The sequence below is a fragment of the Saccostrea echinata genome, unplaced genomic scaffold (assembly GCF_033153115.1).
Source record: "Saccostrea echinata isolate AGI-Se365-2 ecotype Australia unplaced genomic scaffold, CSIRO_AGI_Sech_v1 ptg000029l, whole genome shotgun sequence".
Classification (NCBI taxonomy): Eukaryota; Metazoa; Mollusca; class Bivalvia; order Ostreida; family Ostreidae; genus Saccostrea; species Saccostrea echinata.
The window spans coordinates 40,384,910-40,405,120 of NW_026889778.1; the positions used below are offsets into that span (position 1 = coordinate 40,384,910).

The 20,211-nt window shown below is 32.9% G+C and overlaps 2 protein-coding genes across 2 annotated transcripts; one reads left to right on the plus strand and one right to left on the minus strand.

Annotated features, from left to right (window-relative positions):
• Window positions 1-217: 217 nt before the first annotated feature.
• LOC133195313 (perlucin-like protein) lies at window positions 218-8,045 on the minus strand. Its single transcript, XM_061331164.1, has 3 exons — window positions 7,932-8,045; window positions 1,727-1,820; window positions 218-450 (listed from the first exon to the last, which is right to left on the minus strand). The coding sequence occupies exons 1-3, from the start codon at window positions 8,043-8,045 to the stop codon at window positions 218-220; spliced, it is 441 nt and encodes a 146-aa protein (XP_061187148.1).
• Window positions 8,046-10,800: 2,755 nt separating this feature from the next.
• Window positions 10,801-12,353, plus strand: LOC133195314 (uncharacterized). Its single transcript, XM_061331165.1, has 2 exons — window positions 10,801-11,752; window positions 12,103-12,353. The coding sequence occupies exons 1-2, from the start codon at window positions 10,801-10,803 to the stop codon at window positions 12,351-12,353; spliced, it is 1,203 nt and encodes a 400-aa protein (XP_061187149.1).
• Window positions 12,354-20,211: the final 7,858 nt, after the last annotated feature.

Genomic DNA, 20,211 nt, shown 5'->3' on the forward strand with positions numbered 1-20,211 from the left:
CAGCACGACATTCTATCATTTTTCGCTTGTTTAATCATTTCTTGTTTCTGTGCGTCTTTATTTGCTTGTTTTTATTGTTCATTAAACTTATTTCTTATCTTTAAAAACGTCCTCTTTTATTCCCCTACAAGGGGAATTATATTGTTTTTGTTTGCATATCAACAAAGTTAAAAGCATTTATGCAGTATTCGTAAGTGGCTATTGTTTATTCATCTCATCACATGTCTTTTTCACATATGAACTTCCTTGCCATTAAACATCTTGTGTCTGCCCATTTGTAAGTCCCATGAATGGCAATCCAGTCAAGAATTACACATCTCTCGGCGGCATAAAGATTTGGTTGACCTGGCCAGAAATTGCTATAGGATATAAGTGCATTATTCGAACTCCATCTCCACACACCAAGTTCTGCTTCAGAATTTGCTCCAAGGAACTGATTTTCGTCTTCACCTATGTGCAAAATGTAAATGATTAATATGTGAAATTATTATTTTTTAAATATTCACAAAAGATTAAAATTAAATGATATTATTCCATCTTTTCTTGTCAATTTTCAAACCATTTCCATAATGATTATATAAAAAGATTAATTGTTTGATTGATTGTATGTTGTTTACGCCCCTTGCGAAAAATTGAGACGGAACTAATAAGCAGTAAAGGGTTTCAAATTTCGATCTTTACTCGACACCAAGGGCCACTGAGCATTAAGGGTTCTTTAATTTTATAATTTGCCTTGCTCCTGTCATCACAAGGGAATTCGGTTTTCTCTCAGTTCATGCTGAGCACATTGCGAAGGAACAGTTGATACCATTTTTATCGATTAGTATTTGTCACGGACAGGAACTTCTTAGAATATGCTCTACAAACTTCATGATAATAAATATGATAATAGTAGTAACTCAAGTTTAGGAAATCTTTTTTTTTTCAATTCAGATACGCATGTCTTGATTAAATGTTCTAAATAAATTATAATTCGCCATCTGTCACAATTTACAACATCCCTTGCATATTAAACATTTTTTTTCCCCATTATATAGGGGATCATTGCTCAATTAGGAATTTGAAATGATACTGATGATGAAGTTTTCTCTCATTTAAAACACTTTATTGATTTTATTAGAATAGCAGAAGCTTCTACTTTTGCCGTTAAGGTAATGTTAATTTAATGAGTTTAAATTCTCTCCAGAACAGGTCGTCTACCTCATGAGAGTATGACCAAACAAAACAAGTATACATTGACAAAGCCTAGGAGATTCTCAGTGTGTATCTTTTGATTTTATGAGTAACTGTATTTATGACAAAACAAGTATAAATTGAAAAAGCGTAGGAGATTCTCAGTGTGTATCTTTTGATTTTATGAGTAACTGTATTTATTATAACCTTTTTACCTAATCTTCAGATTTAAATCAAGATTTTCATAACACTTAAGAACTTTAAAAATTTAAGCAAACATGGTGAATCAAAGTGGCTATGTCAAATATGGAGTCATTCTTCAGTGGTTTCTGTTATTCATTTATTCATATGTCAAAAGCTATTAGCTGAAACACAAGGGGTGGTCAAAATCAGTCTTGCCGTTTTTGTTTTGCCCACTATACTTGTATACGTTTCTGCATTTAAAAATTAATGTATTTATTTAAAAAGCTGTTTCAATTCGAAGACAGAAAATACATACACATGTAGACACTACTTTTGAAACGGAACATATTTATTCTGATTAAATGTTTACCTGCATTGCGCATCGATATTTGTTCAACAATCCAGTCATCTTCCTCTTTGGAGTCTATTTCGACTAGATATGCTCCTTTGTTAGAACAGTTGGTCTGAAAAATGTTCAAAAGGTAGGTGATCATTTGTGCACATAGAAAGTTAGTCGTCTGTTTAGCATTCATAACTGATCTTTAGAAAAAAGCATATATATATATATATATATATATATATATATATATATATATATATATATATATATATATAACTTCACAGAAAATAGAACAAAAACATTGAGTTGAAGAAATTGAAACCACTCAAAATCGCTTTCTTGTTAACTTGTTTGTATCATAAATGATTTTGAAAATGGTACAAACAACCTTTGCATTATTCCAGTTTAACGAAACTTGTTCGAAAAGGTAACAATGTTCCATGTAGCGCCTCCACCCAGAAGGACAACCTAAAATAAGAATACTGTTTCAAATTTAGCATCGTGCCTTTTTGATATTTAAAGAGAGAATTAAATGGTGCTTATCCATAAGATGTGTAAATCATTACTATTGTTTTATTTGAATATTAAAATAGAAAATTCTATATCCGACTCTACTGAAATATTTAAGATATAAATCATTTCTAGGACTAATGACGAAGCTCCAAGTGCTGTCAACCCGAAATAAATACATGTATCTTGGCAATTAAGTCATCCATGGTCGGTATACTTATGAGATAGGATAATTAAACTTCTGACAAACTTCCTATATAATGGTATTACAGAAAAATGTACATTTTAAATGAAATTAACTCCATTCTATGGAAATGAACTTTATTCAATGAAACATTTTTCTGGTTTCAGAAACAATACACCTTACATTATCTCCATGATACTGTAAATTCAAAATTATTTTAAACAGATACTCTGAAAATGGTCTTTACATCATCTTATTTATAAGGTAGTAAAAATCTGCCGACCGAAAGTAAATAAGTGTGATATAAGTTCTTTATTTGAAAGGCCACAATTAACAGAAAGAGCATTTAAACATATTTACAAAGCACTATAGGGTCAGAATGTATAAACAAAACCATCTGCAATTTTCCCATGGTAGAACATCAGAATTTCTCCAAAAGAAACAAGGAAAATACAAAAGAGGGGGGGGGGGTAAGTTTTCTTTTTAGGGCACTGGCAGGAATAAGTCGAAAATGAACATGGAAATTTTGAAAACCGGTATATCAGGAAGGGAAAACTGATATATTAAGTTTCCATTAACGAACAGATGGCTTGCTTATAATATTGAACGTTACAGAATCTTTTTCGCTTTATCATTAAAAAAGACATAAACTTTATTTCACTATTTCTTTTTAATCTTATGTGAAAAATTCATTTCTTACCAGTTACTCTTGTGACATACATCCATTCACTACTTTGCGGGGAAGAAACTTCGAGAAAATTGAGGTAGCATTTCAGAAGTTTACAAATTCGTAAATCTTGACTATATACAACAGAAATACACTTCTCTAAACTATTGCAGACGGTCAGGCATCGCTGCAGAGAAAATGTCTCCCTGGTTTGAATATATGGATAAGACTGCGTCGGCAAAAGGTTATCAAATTGAATTTCTCTTTCAAACTGATTTTCCTGAAAATGCATAGAACTTACGTAATAGACCATGGATATTAAAAGAAAACAAAAAGCAGAGCTAAATACAAACATGTTTTCCGATCAGGGTCTTATAATACTTATGATTGCCTGCAAAACAAGTTTTAAGAAATAGAGTTTGCAAACCACAAAGCAAATTTACTTTCTAAATAATTCTCATTTATGGCTGTGCGGAACAAAGTTAAATACCCCAGCTGATATTAAACGAAAGAAATGCGATATTGAATTCAATTATTCCTTTCTAGAAAAGAGTTTTAAAAAGAATCGATGTCAGAGAAATGAAACATGATAATAAAATACTTAATTTTTCGATTTGATTTGATTTTTTTGTATGTAATTTTAATATTTTGGTATTAAATTTTGAAAACATGCCCATTTAATTTTAGCATTTGATACCTAGGATTAATTGTGATTTTTTTTTTGGGGGGGGGGGGCAAGATAAAAAAAAAACTGAAATAAATATATATATATATATATATATATATATATATATATATATATATATATATATATATATATATATATATATATATATATATATATATATATATATATATATATATATATATTTTATTTCAGTATATATATATATATATATATATATATATATAGAGAGAGAGAGAGAGAGAGAGAGAGAGAGAGAGAGAGTTAGGAAATTTGTTTCTAATGAAATTTAATTTCTTTTCATTGTAAAGTACTGTATAGGGGATTAATTTCACGGGTTGTAATTTTCACGTTTTTCTCTCCCCTGACACGATCGCGGTTTGTTGAATTCGCGGAATAATAAAAGTTACCTCCCTTGTCTATATCCGTTAAATCCATAGCATAGCTAGAACGACATTAATTAGCGTTATGTATTCACTTCACGAACAACAGGGTAGGTTTATATAAAATAGTTAGATTTAATAAGTAATTGACGATTAATTAAAACAAGTGCAGTTATTAAAAGTCCTTGACTATAAACGTCGAATGACTTTCTTATATGCTATTACGATGAGTGCATGTACACCCCAAGATCTTCTTTCCGAAGGGATAATACATCGCGGCGGAAAAAACACTGGAAGGTAAGAAATGTGTTAATGTAGATCGACGAAATAATATCCTTCCACATCTTCAACAAGTTCGATAATTATTTGAATGATTTTTTAAAACCAAAATGCCGATAAAAACTAATACGCATGATAATGCAGGTAACAAATACACGTGGTAACATAGTTACGCACGGGTTATCAAAACTCATGACCCATGTGTTTTGATTAATGAAACATGTAGCGTTGGCTGTTAAAACCTCTTTTTTAACAAATACAGGTTATTATCTGCTGATTTGAATTAAGTAAAGCGTGATAATTAGAATAACTGAATGACAAGTACGACTCATAATTACTGAAATGACCATGTAGTGCACGTATATATACCTATCGTAGTCTATCTATTCTCAAATTTCCAAATATAACATGGAGGTTATTGAAAACTTATTCACTGTTTCTTGAATTCACGGATTTATTAACACCGTGAATATAGCGAATATTAACACCGCGAGTTATTTTCCCCCTATACAAACCCTTTAGAAGCTGTCCCCCCTACACTGCTCAGCGGATCCATAGGATCGGATCGGGAACAAAGAACTTACAAGTATCATATATTCTAAGACCGCATTTTGATAACATTATCTATATGAATTACAGGTACATGTATCACAAGTTAAATTTAAGCAAAGCATCAAATCGGCCGCAAACAATATATTTAGCATCTTAAGAATATTTTATACAAGAAAGAGTCCAAAGAGAAAATTCAAAGTAGAAAAAGAATATGATACATTAGTATTGCAAATTGTACATTTGCCTGAATTTTCTGTGCATTTGTGTTTTGATTTATTTTTCAATGATCAATTGCTAAATATTAATCAAATAAATAAATTCATGGAAATGGAAATCAGATTGCGCGCGATAAAGGATAGGAATGTAATATCATTATATTATTTGAATTAAACACAAATGAAACAAATATCTAAAAGTATCAATTATGAATGTCTGAATGCGGACCAAAATTAAAAGACGTACTAATTCCACCTGATTTTGTCACGTGACAACACCCATTCCATTTATGACTATAAATGTGAATTGCAGAAAAAAATCATAATACCATTTGCAACTGAAGTGTATTCAAAACAAAATTCACTCCTTTAAACTTGGCTTACAATCTGTTATTTTAGACACAATAATGAATAATATCTGGAAACAATACGTTTTGCTTTTATATCTTTCGCACTTTCATGTTGGAGAGCAGTTCATGCAACATTTTTTTTTTATATAAAATGTGAAATGGAAAACAAATTGAAACGTTATATTAACCATTTAGACTTAGTAGTATGCGAAATTTAAAACTTTTTTAAATTCAGGTTAAGCAGAATTTATTCAAAATCTTATTTATTAGAAGAAGAAAACATTTCCTGTGGCATTCGTCTCGACATTTAGATATATCGACTACGTATTATCAATTAAAAATAGTTACTTCCATTCATATTTCGACTAGACCGTCACGGTAGCTCAGTCGGTAGAGAGCTCGCTCCGTGATCCGAAGGCTGTATGTTCGAATCACGTTAGCGACTGACCTAAGTCGATAAAAAAATAGGTAGCAGCTGTTCCTTCGCCAAGCGTTCAGCACTTTGAAGTAAATGTTGCGGGTCTTTCGGATGAGACCATAAAACTATACTGTCGCAGTAGGCGTTTGGCACGATAAAGAACCCTGACTGCTCAATGGCCCTAAGTGCCAAATAAAGGTCTAAATTTGAAGCACTTCACCCATATATGGTGACGTCTCTATATGAGTGAAAAATTCTGGAATGGGACGTAAATCAACACACAATCAATCAATTAATCATAGAAATATCTCAGTGAGCTTGAAGTTAGATTCCACAGAGTCTGACACATCTGTTGCATATTTGGATATTTTACTAGAAGAAAACGTTAATGGTAACCTAACAAGCAAACTTTATGATAATCGTGATAACTTCAACTTTTCAATCGTCAACTTCACTTACTTATGTAGCAATATATCCTTATTACCTGCATATGGGATTAATGTCTCCCGGTTGATTCGATACGCAAGAGCATGCTCTAGAACAATTTCTAAAACGAGGTTAACGATTAACAAACAAGATGAAACAACGATATCAACAGTCTCTTTTAATGTCATCATTTTGCAAGTTCTATGGTCGACAGAATGACCCTGTCAGCAAAAACAATCTGTCATTAAGTAAAATGCTGACTGACGTTTTTCATACTTATTTACACATTGAATTGTCTACGGATTCTTCCGTTTTTTTTCCGATCATGACAAGGAGCACATGGTAGGTGTGACGACACTGGGCAGGGGATGCTCACTCCTTCATGGCACCTAATCCCACCATTGATGTTTTAGAGGTCCATGTTTGCTCTGCTTCTGATTTGTAATGTTTGAATTGACATTTGAGCTTGAATACTATTTGTTATTGCCACATTTCATTCATAACTTTTATATATGTTATGAATAAGGAATTATTCTATCGAAGCAAAGATGAAATAACTTTTCATTTTCCCATATGCACATTCTAACACAACCACAAATAGACTGGTCACTCCTGCGGCCGATATTAATTCGAAACAGAATATCTAACAGCCATTACATTTTTTTTAAAATAAGGTTAAGAAATAATATCAATTTTATTAGCATTCTTTAAAGTAAAGCTTTGTGTCATTTCTGGAAAAGAGCTTCTCGACCTTGTGCTAAATACGATAAACTACTAAAGAACTGTAAAGGTTGTTCCAGAGGTACATCGAACCTCATTTCTTTAGTTTTTCCAATAGTCTTGGAGGAACTATCTGAACAAACCTAAAAATTATTCTGTGGTTGAGGACCTAAAAAAAGCCATAAGCAGTGAATGTCTCTAAGCACAGAAACAATTATTTTTCCTTGGGAGGTCCAGTAATATGAATAAGTGATCAACGTAATCTGGCAGTCCTAGTTTTGATAAAATATTACATTATGATATCAATGTTTTATAGAAATCCAAGTTACATGTACATTTCTCAAAAATAAGACAAATTAGTTTTTTTTCGATTGAAATATAATGCCTGTATCCTTGATTATTATTTTTTTTACATCATTACGTCACTGTGTTAATCTTCTAAACTGGACGCGTACGTCTGTTTTTGAACTTCTAAACTTCTTTTACACTGTAAGCTAATAACATATGTTTTACAAAGGGGAAGTCAACGAATATTCGAATATTCATTCGATGCGTTGGTATTCGAAAACGAATTTAAAATCCAAAAATTCGATGCTTTACAGATTTCACCGACAAGGGATACCTCTGAGTTATTTTTATTAGAAAATTGTTAGAACAATACCTGTTTTATCAAATTGATTAAATTTGATCGTCCAAATTCTTTAAATACTTTCTGATTTTATAGATCTACTAAGTTCCATGTAACTATTTCATTTTAAGTTATGTGTTTCAGAAGAATAATTTTCCCCAAAATCAAATCTTTGGAGATATTATAAGAGTTGTAGTATTAGGTTACTGGATACTTACTGACAAGTGAACACTCTGTTTTGTAGCTTTAGAGGATCGATTTATACGATTTAAGTTGGCAATACCCGGGTATATAAAGTCCCCTTCTTTTAACACGATCAGATCTAGATCCATCCAGGACAACAAAATGAATTCCTTCTTAGTTTGTCTAAAAGATTTAAAGAATATACTTACCAAAATAAATTTCAATGATCATTGAATTATATGTTTTAAAGAAGTTGTCTGTAATTAATAAATAAATGCTTCAATTTCAGAATAATGCACGAATTCCTTGTTCATGTAGGCTTGTACATTTTCTTAAGGTGTAACATTTTGTAAAGGTGGATCTTTCAATTTGAATATTAAGGATATGTATGAGAAAGTTACGAAAGCAAAGTATGGTATTCTTGAAAAATGTAAATGTTGTAAGACTTCTTCTAAAATTTTGTAAAAATCCTGAAGTCTTCCAAACTAAATTCTATGATATATGGAGAACATGGTAGATACCTACGAAAGCCCAGAAGGCTCATTCGAGATTCGAAATACGAGATTCGAAATTCGAGTTTCGAGATTCAAGATCCAAAATAACCAATCAAAAGGCGGATTCAATATTTGATTATTCCCCTTTAATAAGTTTTCACTATCAAGAAATCACTGAATATATTGTTAACAAATGGGTCATTTGCTTAAATAATAATGCAAGAAATTTTTTTATATATATCAAAACAATATAGAACTGAATTTTTGGTAATGTTTTGAAAAATATGTATAAAATCTTATTTTCCTCATTAAACAAAACAATAGATACATATATATAATATTATATGGTCTTATCGTTGAATTGCGAAAGCAGTATGTCGATAAATTATTTAATGTGCGCATTGATGAGGGAGAAAATAATTATTATTGATATGAAATACTTAGGATCGTCTTTACACTGCACAGAAATTAAATTAAGGATACATTTCATTACATTTAAGGGTGAATTTATGCAGTTAGACTGATCTACTATTTGATATGGAATAAAATAAATTCCAGTCTGTATTGTCTATATAATTTTTAATTAATTCAAGTATTAAAAGCCTTAATTGAAAACTTAATTTTTATATATTTCTCCTATTGGGATACAGTGGTATTATATCCCCTTTGGCTAATGTGTACGCTAATGTGAAGGCACAGATTTCACCTAAAGCGCATCATTGCCGAATTGCGTATAGGCAAGGAGGGAGTCGCCCCTCTCAACAGAAGGGGGGGGGATCGTAGGACCACTTTCTGCGATCTTGGAGACATCTATCATTGTCATTTTTCCAGTGAATATAATTATAAATCATTTAAACATATTTTTATGATACAGAAATTAAAATCTTCATGACCACTTTTAATAAAATTGAGAAATTTTAAAATCCTTAAACAGTGCTTGGAAATTATGGAAACTTCTTTACTGAATAATCTATATAATTTTTAAAATGTTTTATGTTTGACTCCCTACTAACCCAACCTAAAAATCAAAAGTTTTGTATACTGTAAAGGTTGGATAGGCATAAAAGTGTGGATTGCTAAAAATACTTTTATTGCATGAAAAAATATTCTAGTAACTGGTAAATAATCGGATTTATGCAGTGAATACGTTATAAATCCATTTATCACAGCGCACCACGTGGAATGATGCGCGCGCAATATCTGCGCCAAGTATCGAAACAGTCAATTATCAACCATACTCCAAAGATACACGTTTTTGGGTGTGCTGCAAACTTTTTAGAAATTTTTTTCAAATAATTTTCCGGAGAGATGCCTAAACGAAAGTCAAATACAACTGCAGTTACAGCCGCCAAAAAGTCTTCCAGAAAAGAGACAGCTACCACCAAGGCCCCACAAAAGGAGGGAGTAAAAGAAAGTAGTACCAGTTCATGTGAAGGGATGCCCAGCAATGAGGAAGACATCGCTGCCACTATCGGCTCAGTAGGTACGTCAGCTTACTTACCTACACCTATTGTTAGCGTAACAGATTCATTGGGTTACAACATCTCTCCAAAAACACGGGAAAAAATACAAAATGGGGAGTATTTAGATCTGGGTGTTTTATTGGAATCATCAGATGAAAGGGATAAGAAAAACAAGCTCAATTTAGTGGACGGGGAACTCGTCCTTCAACAGGGGAAAAGTGGGAAAATCACCGACATTGGGAAATGGACTGATGCGTTTCTTGTTTTTACTAGTGTTTACGTTGAAGCACACCCCGATCAATCACTTGGTTTACTTAAATATATGCATACGGTTAGACTGGGTTCTTATAGATCTCCCACGGGCTGGAAATTGTATGATGAACAATTTAGGCTTAAGAAGGCAAGAAATAGTTCTCTGGCATGGGGGGAAATTGACAATGAACTTTGGATGTTATACGTAACTTCTCCGCTAATCAATCCCCCAAAAGCAGTTGAACCGTCGAAGGGCATGTGTTTTGATTTCAACTACAAGGGTGCATGCAGTAAACCCTATTGTATTTATGCACATTGCTGTATCAAATGTTCATCTGAGCACCCAATGTTCACTTGTCCTCGCAATTCAGCTCTACGCTCTTCTGTACAAAAGCAGCCTTTTCGTTTTCAATCACAAAATCAGCAACCACGCCCAGGACAAATCCCAAAATATAGATTTCGCTACCCCCAGGGGGCTAATGCACCTCGGTCATTCTCCAGTAGACATTAATCAACTTTCAATATTGATACAGTCGTATCCAAACCACAAATTAGGTAATGAGTTGTTAAATGGGTTTAAATTTGGATTTTCGCTTCAGTATTTAGGTCCGCGTAATTACTTGGAGTGTAAAAATTTAATTTCGGCAAACCAGTACCCAAACGAAATTCATAGTATATTGCAAAGTGAAGTGGATATGGGTCGCATGGCTGGCCCTTTCCATCACCTACCACTCTCAAACCTGAGGGTGTCTCCAATAGGCGTCGTTCCTAAATCTAGCGGGGGGTGGCGTTTAATTACTCATCTGTCATATCCACATAACAATAGCGTCAACGACTTTATAGATAAAGAACTTTCATCCGTACACTACTCTTCATTCGACAGAGCTATCGAAATGATAAGTCAGCTCGGTAAAGGAGCTTTATTGGGCAAAATGGACATAAAAAGCGCCTTTCGACTATTACCAATAAAACCAAATGATTTTTGCCTACTCGGCTTCAAATTTGAAGGTAAATACTACATTGACAAATGTTTACCATTTGGTTGTTCTATAGCATGCGCTACATTTGAGAAATTTGCTTCATTTTTGGAATGGGCCGTCAGGTCACAGTTTGGTTTCGCGCATGTTACGCATTATCTTGATGACTTTTTGTTTGCTGGTTCAGCTAATCCCGACGATTGCTTACGACTCATGAGACAATTTGGCGATTTATGTAAAGCTTTGGGAATTCCTCTTGCCATCGATAAAACTGTTGGCCCTGTCACAAAGTTAACCTATCTGGGATTGGAAATTGACACATGTCTGGGGCAAGTACGCATTCCAAACGATAAGCTAATTAAGCTTAAGATTTCGCTGACAGAAATGACAAATAAATCTAAAGTCACTTTGAAGGAGATGCAATCTCTGGTAGGTCAATTAAACTTTTGCACCAAAGCCGTGCGGTCTTCCCGCGCCTTCCATCGGCGTTTCTATGATGCTATGATTGGTGTGCAAAGGCAACATCATTTTATCCGCATTACAAAATCCATTAAAGACGATTTGCTCATGTGGCTTAATTTCTTGAATCACTTCAATGGCATATGCTATTTAAATGATGTTGATTGGTTAAGCAGTGATATTCTTCAATTGTATACAGACAGTGCTGGGGGTAAGAACCTGGGGTGCAGGGCGTACTTAAACGGCAAATGGGCCCACTTCGCTTGGCCCTCAACATGGAGGGAAACAGAAACTTTGAGGGACGTTACCTTTTTAGAGCTGGTCCCAATAGTTCTAGCAATGACATTGTGGGGAAAATACTTCAGATCAAAAAATGTTATATTAAGAGTAGATAACGCAGCCCTCGTATTCATCTTGAACAAACAGACATCAAAATCTAAAAGAGTAATGCATTTCGTTCGTTATTTAGTATATCTCTCAATGAAATATAATTTTAGATTTAAAGCGAAACACATCCCAGGCTTATATAATAATATTGCTGATGCTTTATCTCGTCGACAGTGGACCAAATTCCGGGAACTAGCCCCAAAGGCAGATGTAAAACCAACCCCGATTCCACCAGTATTTCACTCACTGATATCAGGAGCGAAACCGTTAGATTAATAGACATGGCCACCTCAGACAATACTAAAGCGGCATACAACAACGGCTACGATTTATTTTGTAAGTTCAGGTCCGAGTTCCACCCCCGTAACTCTGGAGGAATTGACAAACTTTGTCGCTTTCCTTTCCGTCAAAGGTTACGCAGTTAGCACTGTCAAAACATATCTAGCAGCTATATCGCATAAGATTAAGATTTCCACCTCAGAATTACCGGATTATACTTCACATTTTATTATTCGAAAAATGCTAGAGGGAATGAAGAGAGAAAGACACTCCAAAGATACACGGTTACCAATAACGATTCAACTCCTCCAGAAATTAATTAATACATTACCCATTGTATGCACATCGAGTTACGAGGCGAGTCTATTTTCCGCGGCTTTTTCGTTGGCCTTTTTTGGTTTTCTTCGAGTCGGGGAATTTACAGTAGGCCCTAGAAATTCAAACACAGCATTACTTAAGAACGATCTCATTATACACGAGTCTTCATCTTACTTAGAAGTTAACATTAGGAGGTCAAAGACTGACCAGTACGGCAAAGGAACACAGTTAATTATCCCCGCTATCGGCGGTCCATATTGTCCGTTATTACTCATGCAGCATTATTTACAACAAAGACCGAATATTTCTGGTCAATTATTTTGTCATTTCGGTGGTAAACCGCTAACTAGATATCAGTTTAATTCAATCTTAACTAAATGCCTCTCGCGTCTCAGTATATCTGGATGCAACTATAAATCACATTCCTTTAGAATTGGAGCAGCTACATACTTCCATTCTCAGGGCGTTGATGACGAAACAATTAAATTGTTAGGAAGGTGGAAGTCAGATTGTTATCGCTTATATATTAGGATCCCGGCAGTCAAATAGAATGACAGCTTGAAATTAGATCTTTTTCGTTACAGAACATTATCAAGATATTTGGATCATCGGTTCATCATTAATTTCATGGGCCTTTTTAGCTGCGATTGAGTTAGGATTCACATCTGACCTTAATCTCGACAGGCATAATATACTGTGGCAAGGTCGAAGAGGAATGTGCTGGAGTGGTGTTCTTAAATTGTTAAAACATTTACTTGCATTTATCGATCCACCAAAATTTTTGGTATTACATTGTGGAGCAAATGACCTTGGCCGTATGAAGACCATCTATACTTATAAATTAATAAATTTTGCAAATAAACTCCGAAACGGGTGCACCAGAGTTCTTACTTACTCCTCTGAGAATACACACGATACAAGATGATGTCCGTAAACTATATTTAGATTTCACTTGCATTGTAAGTATCGTACATTAAATTAAAAGTCTACTTTTATTTTCTATAAACAGCCATGAAATAGCAAAAACGTGAGTACGGTGGCGTTTCCGGTTGGCGGATCTAAGTTACTGGCAATTTTTAATGAAACTGACAACAAGCAATCGTTTATTTATTTCATAAAACGTCATCACTTTATTATTCAATCAAAACTTGATTTTAATGATATAAAGGAAATAAGTTGTGATACCCGATTAAAAAGGAAAATGTGCAGATTATTTTCGTCATTCACCGATCGTAATATTGACGGAAACTTCTAGAACATCATATAGCATCGAGCCCGATGTTAAAAAGAAAAACGAGGTGATTATAGCTGCTTTAACATAAAAAAGCTTTTGTGTGAATGGTCTTTGAAATAATGGTAAATCATTGATAATACTGTAAGTTGTGAATATATTTATATATTACTATTACATATATGTAGTAGGTTTTCCTAATAAATTTATCGGTAAAATTTGTATATATATTCCTCATTGAGAGCATCGTGGCAACGAACCCGAAGTACAATTTGTACTTCGTAATAAACTTGCTTACATGAAAAGAGAATATTAATGAATTAGGCATTATTCAAATACAATTATGCTGTAAAATTTTGCTTTAATCAATACATTTCTTTTTTTTTTTTAAATACAGTCTTTTGTATCAAATACTCGGCCTATTCCAGTGGCGGATCCAGGAATCTTGAAAGGGGGGGGGGCAACCAGTTTGGGGTTGGGGTAGGGGTCACGGACACACACCAAAAAAATTGACTTATTAAATTTTATGTATATTTTGGACACAAAATGGGAGGGGGGCTGGCCCCCCTCTAAATCCGCCATTGTATTCATAGGGCGTTATATAAAAGCTAATTTTTACACAGGTTCTTGGGTCTTGGATTATAAATATTTATGTACCTTATTGATATGTTAAAAAAAGAGGTAAGGTACAGTTTTTACATATCAATAAGGTACATACATATTTATAAACCAAGACCCAAGTACCTGTGAATTTTTACCCCAAAAAATCTATTTCTCAGTAAAATGTGCATATTCACTGCTTTTATTCTTGACGGAAATGAAATAAGAGCATCTGAAGTACAATATCCATAACATAGTATATACAATATCCATAACATAGTATATAACAGGTTTCTCAATAAACGTCAATTAATGATATTGTTATTTAAGTTTTACACGGGGGGGGGGGGGGGTGGAGACGTACTTCTACTTCACAAAGTATTTCTTCCAGTTATAAGCCTGTAGGCTGTCAGTAGAAACTACAATATATATAATATTATTATTAGATTTTTTCTGTCGGTAGTGGTATAAATTCAATTCCCCGCGCTTGCGCGGGATTTCATCTAGTTGAATTGATAGTTGCAATAAAAGGTGATTTGAAAAAGATTCAAAAGCTCTTCCCGAACACTAAGATAATTTGGTCGCAAATGATAACTAGGATTGCTTGGAAATGTGAAGGGAGGCCCGACCTCGAAAGAGGTCGGGCGCGAGTAAATAGTGCAATTGCCAAACATATTTTAACCCATTATAACGGAGGGTACATTAAGCAGTCAAATATCCATCTCAGTCTCGACAATTACCGCCCCGACGGGATACACCTCTCTATGTCTGGTAATAAACTGTTCCTTGAAAATTTTAAAAGTGGGCTTGCATCTATAATAAACTGCAACAATAATGTGTATTCTTTATGATTGGTATATTGGAGCGGTCACGGCTGGATTTGCGAGTAGGGTGTTAAGCTACCCCCACTTTTGTGGCGGCGTGCATATTACATGAGTATTTATGCACGTTTGGCGGATTTAGCTTAACACAAATCATCTTGACTCGCGCCGCTGTTAACAGGGCGCAGATGTAACATGATTACGTTGATAATTCTGGAATCGAACACAATGAACTTGTACATAATTAACATTGAACATTGATGATTTATTCAAATATTGCTTGGCTTAAACATGAGCTTACTACAATCCATTGAGTTGAATGAACTGAATATTGATTTATTGAACATTGATATGAATTGAACATTTATTGATTGAATTGAATATTGATTGATTGAATTGAACATTGATTGATTGAATTGAACCTTGATTGATTGAATTGAATATTGATTGATTGAATTGAACATTAATTGATTGAATTGAATATTGATTGATTGAATTGAACATTGATTGATTGATTGAATTCAATTTCGATTGATGAAATTGAATATTGATTTATTGATGCATAAGGCTGGCGCACCTGCAGAATTTGGAAGAAACGCCAGTCTTATCGTTTAAAACTTTGACATGTGTACGGTTAATATTGATTGATTGATTGTTTGTTGGCTTTGATTGGAGGTGTGCCAAAAACCAATTGGGTCGGCACCCACTGTACACATGTATTTTAAATAATTTGATCTGAACCAGCCGTGGCCAATAAATGCCAAACTTTAGAAATAAATAGTTAGGAAACAATAAATTCACTTTTGTTTTTTATAGGTAGTCTGTGATAAATAAGATTTATGATCAAATTTCCCCCATTTTTCCACCAAATACATTTATAAATAAATATTTTTTTTCACATCAAGAAAATGAAGTGTAGGCTACAGCCTTTTTGCCTATACGGAATATACATCATTGGGAAAGCGCGAACGCGATTTTTTTTATCACTACTACGATGTCTTTCAAGATTTTCTGTGTACACTAAAAAGGCGTGAACTAAGTAATTTTAATACGTACTCCTTTAGGCTATACGATTTTTTCAAAGTCCTAAAGGTGTATAGAGGGTCCATTGTTTTGTTAAAATAATTAATTTTTTATCATTATTAAATACTTTTGTATCTTTTTTTTCTCTATGGCCATAACATCATGTGTATTGAAACTTGTGTATTGATTGATCATGTATCTTGCGAGATCCGAGCGGTTTCCTTATAAATAATTATCGAATATATACTTATTTTGCCCATGCATCGCAAGATTGACACTGACTTTGTCTACCGTTGTAATAAAATAAACAACATAGCCATTCTCTCCCTCCCCCCAACCATATTCCCCTTATATTTCTTACCGATATAATTTACTATAGAAAACATAGCAACTTTGTGCATGTGTTCTTTCAAAAATAACGTCTAATAACGTGATAACCCCGGTTTTGTTTTTGTTTTTTTTTTTGGGGGGGGGGGGCTTTACAGTGATTTTTTATTTTATTATTTCCTACGGATCAAAACAAAGACAAATCATTATCTTTATTAAGCATATATATTTCAGCCATCCGTACTTAAGGGGCTGTCTCTAGGTTTCACAAACTTGGTCACTGGTCACTTTCTAACACCTTGTCACAAACTATATCCACTTTGAAACCCCTATTACCATTTATCATTAATCGCTAGTCACTTGTTTAATTGCACACTAATAATTCTCATCGACTGCAATACTCCCCCTCCCCCCTCCCTTTGCTCTTTGAATCCGATGAACAATATTTATTATTATGACATCAATCCTGTAAACAAAGTAGATAATACGATATAGATATTCTTGATATAAATCTATTATAATGTTTAAGAAGTTATAATATAAATTTAAGCATATTTTGGAGACCAAAAACCCAATATTTTTTTCTAATTTCTTTCTAATATATACATGTATAACACTCTTTCTTGCATTGTAATATAATCAAATGACCTCTTCGGTTTGAATACATTCAACGATTCCTTGAAGGTCAAAACTTAGCAAAGGGGAGTAATTGAATCCTAAGCCGGCTTTTGATTGGTTAGTTTGGATCTTGAATCTCGAAACTCGAATTTCGAATGTCGAATTTTGAATCTCGTATTTCGAAACTCGAATCTCGAATGAGCCTTCTGGGCTTTCGTAGATACCTTTTATCTATTAACGTTTTTCTGGGCAAAACGTGTTGTATCACAAGATACTAAAATTTCATCAAAATTATAAACATGTTAAAATTTTATAATATACTATAGTGCATTGCCGTTAAAAACATACTGAATGATTGTGGACTTGCTTATGTGTGGCAATAAAAGTCTTTTAATATTATAAAATTATTAGAAAATCTTTTTAACTTTTGAGAAATATTTGTTGAATTTACCTTGTAAACTTTCTATGAAATATTGTGTTTTTTAAGAAAGCAAATGCTAAGCTTTCAATTGAGATAGGAAAATAGTACTGTAAACGTGGAAATTTTGACGACGTGCTAATTTTGACTATATTGACGATTTTTCTTTTCTCGTCAAAATTTCCACTCGTCAAACTTCATATCATATATATAGCGTCACAACAAACATTGACCGTTGTACAACTTTACCTCTTAATTTTCTCGGCTTCCCCCATTAAAACTGGATCAAAGTTACTGTTTAATTTTTTTTGTAAATAGTTATGAAAACATATAATCACAGTTTTAAAAACCATTGACTATGTCATAAACTATTATTACCCATGGTCACAACATTCTTACTTTGCGTAATTATCACCACGTCGCGTTTACTTACTTTGTCACCTCAGGCAATCGGCCTCGTATAATGAAAGCAAAATACAAAAGAGCAATTAATTCAATCAAATCTTATACACTGTAGATGGTTTTTACAAGCAAAATTAATTTTTATTGATGAAAACGCTTGTAAATGAGTTCCCGAGGAAGTCGCGGTCCTTGCTTATAACATCGTGAACTCACACGTAGACGTTCTCAAGTCAACTAAGCCAATGTTTCCATAAAGTTTTTGCTCCTCTAGCTTCTGGCGAGCTTACTCTGAGTACTAGCTTTGAAGCTCATTTTTTTTGTTCTTGTATTTATTTAGTTCTTGTATTTATTTTTTTTAATCTCGTGAAATCAAAGATATACATAAATCTTGATTCAATATTTCGTCAAAATTAACACTCGTCAATTTCCGTAAACAAAAAATCATCAATTTTTCAACTCATCAAAATAACCACGTTTACAGTATAATATTGCAAGAGAAAACAGAATATGTCACTTGTGTTTATGTAAGGAAATGTGAGATTAATTCCATTACTTATTTAAATGTACGATCCATGAATTAAGAATTCTAGACTCGCATGTTTGTCCAAACATTACTATACAAATCCTAATGTTTTTAAGTTTGAACAATTATTTAACATAAATAGCAAAAAATCAATTGATTAAGCTGTTTAAACTTATTGGGATTATAATTGAGAGAGTTGGCTCTCTTGTATGTAACTTTCTTTTTCACTGCTTTTCTTTTTTCCCCTCACGCATGCTTTATTTTAAACATTTAATATGTGTCATTTGCTCTCTGATCTACACTGTTGTTACAGTTTTTGAGAATAAACTATTGTCTATTATCTAAGTTTTAAATTCATTATCAGGAAATAAGTTAATTACCTACAAAACCTGTCTATAAAAGTGTTTTTTATATATTTCCAAAACATTGAATAGAAGATTATGATTATATGTCTTATTAGGCAGGTGATAATAATAAATACATGTATTGAAATCTGAACAGTATACGACAGTCTTGTCCTTGACAGGTCATTCAGTTCACCAATTGGAGTTTCGAGATATATTTTTAAAATTATATTTCGGTTGCATATATTCAATACATTAACGAATTCCTTACTGTACACTACAAAATTCTACACCCACTTTTACTTCCAATTAACAGCACAAAACCTGTCCTGAGGGTAGGAAGGTGTACATTTAGAATAAACCAAATTTTATTTATCAAATATTCGAGTATACTCAAATACTTTCATTGAATGTTTGAGCTTGTCGGAATATATATTTCTTTGAGAGAAAAAATAAATGTACTTTTTGCTTTCCCCTATATAACTATGTTTCCAACCATTCTATAATGTATTACAAGAAATTCAATACTTTTTTCCTTCTAAACTCTAAAGAATGTCTCTTTCAATAAATCAAAATATAACAAAACAATAATCAAAACTAATATGAACAGTATATGGATATTTCTTTTTACACAGTTGATACTTCAATAGAGCTCTCTGGTTGAAGTCTACCTGATGCTAAAAATTATTTGTCATGATGCAATTTTTCTATCTTTCCTTCAAGAATATTAAACAATATAAACACCAAAGTCCAATGTAACATGACTCAAAATCTGGCAAGAAATTTGTCATACTAGTAATTAAATAGCTTGTTCATTTACTTGTTTAGCAAATATTTAATCGATTTTCAATATTCACCTGTTTTAACATGCAACCAATTATTATCTCAAAAGCATTTCAAAAGCAAAGCATACTGACATCACATCTGCTTAAAAACTCCGTGTAAGTACTGAATAATTGCCAATAATTGTACTAAATAATTGCCAATTAGGACTCGAAAGTGTAAATAAACATACACATGTAGGTTAATCTGTTGGTTAATAGCTAAATTATATAAAGATCTATATCCATATCTTTGATATTCTTGAGAGAAATTATACATATATGATAACGTATGGCATTTTACAGGAAACGAGCAAACATTGATATTGATTATGTAAAAGTAAATGGATTTTTTTCTTAATGCAATCTGGAATGGTTCAAAAATTTCAGAACATCTTTAGCCTTGTAAAATATCAAATGCTGTCAGTAAAACCCCAGTTACATCCACAGAATAAATGGAATTACACGTGACTAAAACCATGAAACAATGTCCAGAACAAAGAAAACATTCAATCAAATTATTATAATTAAAAATAAATTTATAAATCAGGTTTGTAG

Excerpts from the sequence above, each read along its gene's own strand:
- LOC133195313 (XM_061331164.1), bottom strand. The coding sequence starts at position 8,045 with ATGGATCTAGATCTGATCGTGTTAAAAGAAGGGGACTTTATATACCCG. Across the intron at positions 1,821-7,931 it reads AACAGAGTGTTCACTTGTCA|ACCAACTGTTCTAACAAAGG; the intron begins GTAAGTATCCAG and ends AACATTTTTCAG. Across the intron at positions 451-1,726 it reads AATATCGATGCGCAATGCAG|GTGAAGACGAAAATCAGTTC; the intron begins GTAAACATTTAA and ends TTTTGCACATAG.
- LOC133195314 (XM_061331165.1), top strand. The coding sequence starts at position 10,801 with ATGGGTCGCATGGCTGGCCCTTTCCATCACCTACCACTCTCAAACCTG. Across the intron at positions 11,753-12,102 it reads GTATACAGACAGTGCTGGGG|TGGACCAAATTCCGGGAACT; the intron begins GTAAGAACCTGG and ends TCTCGTCGACAG.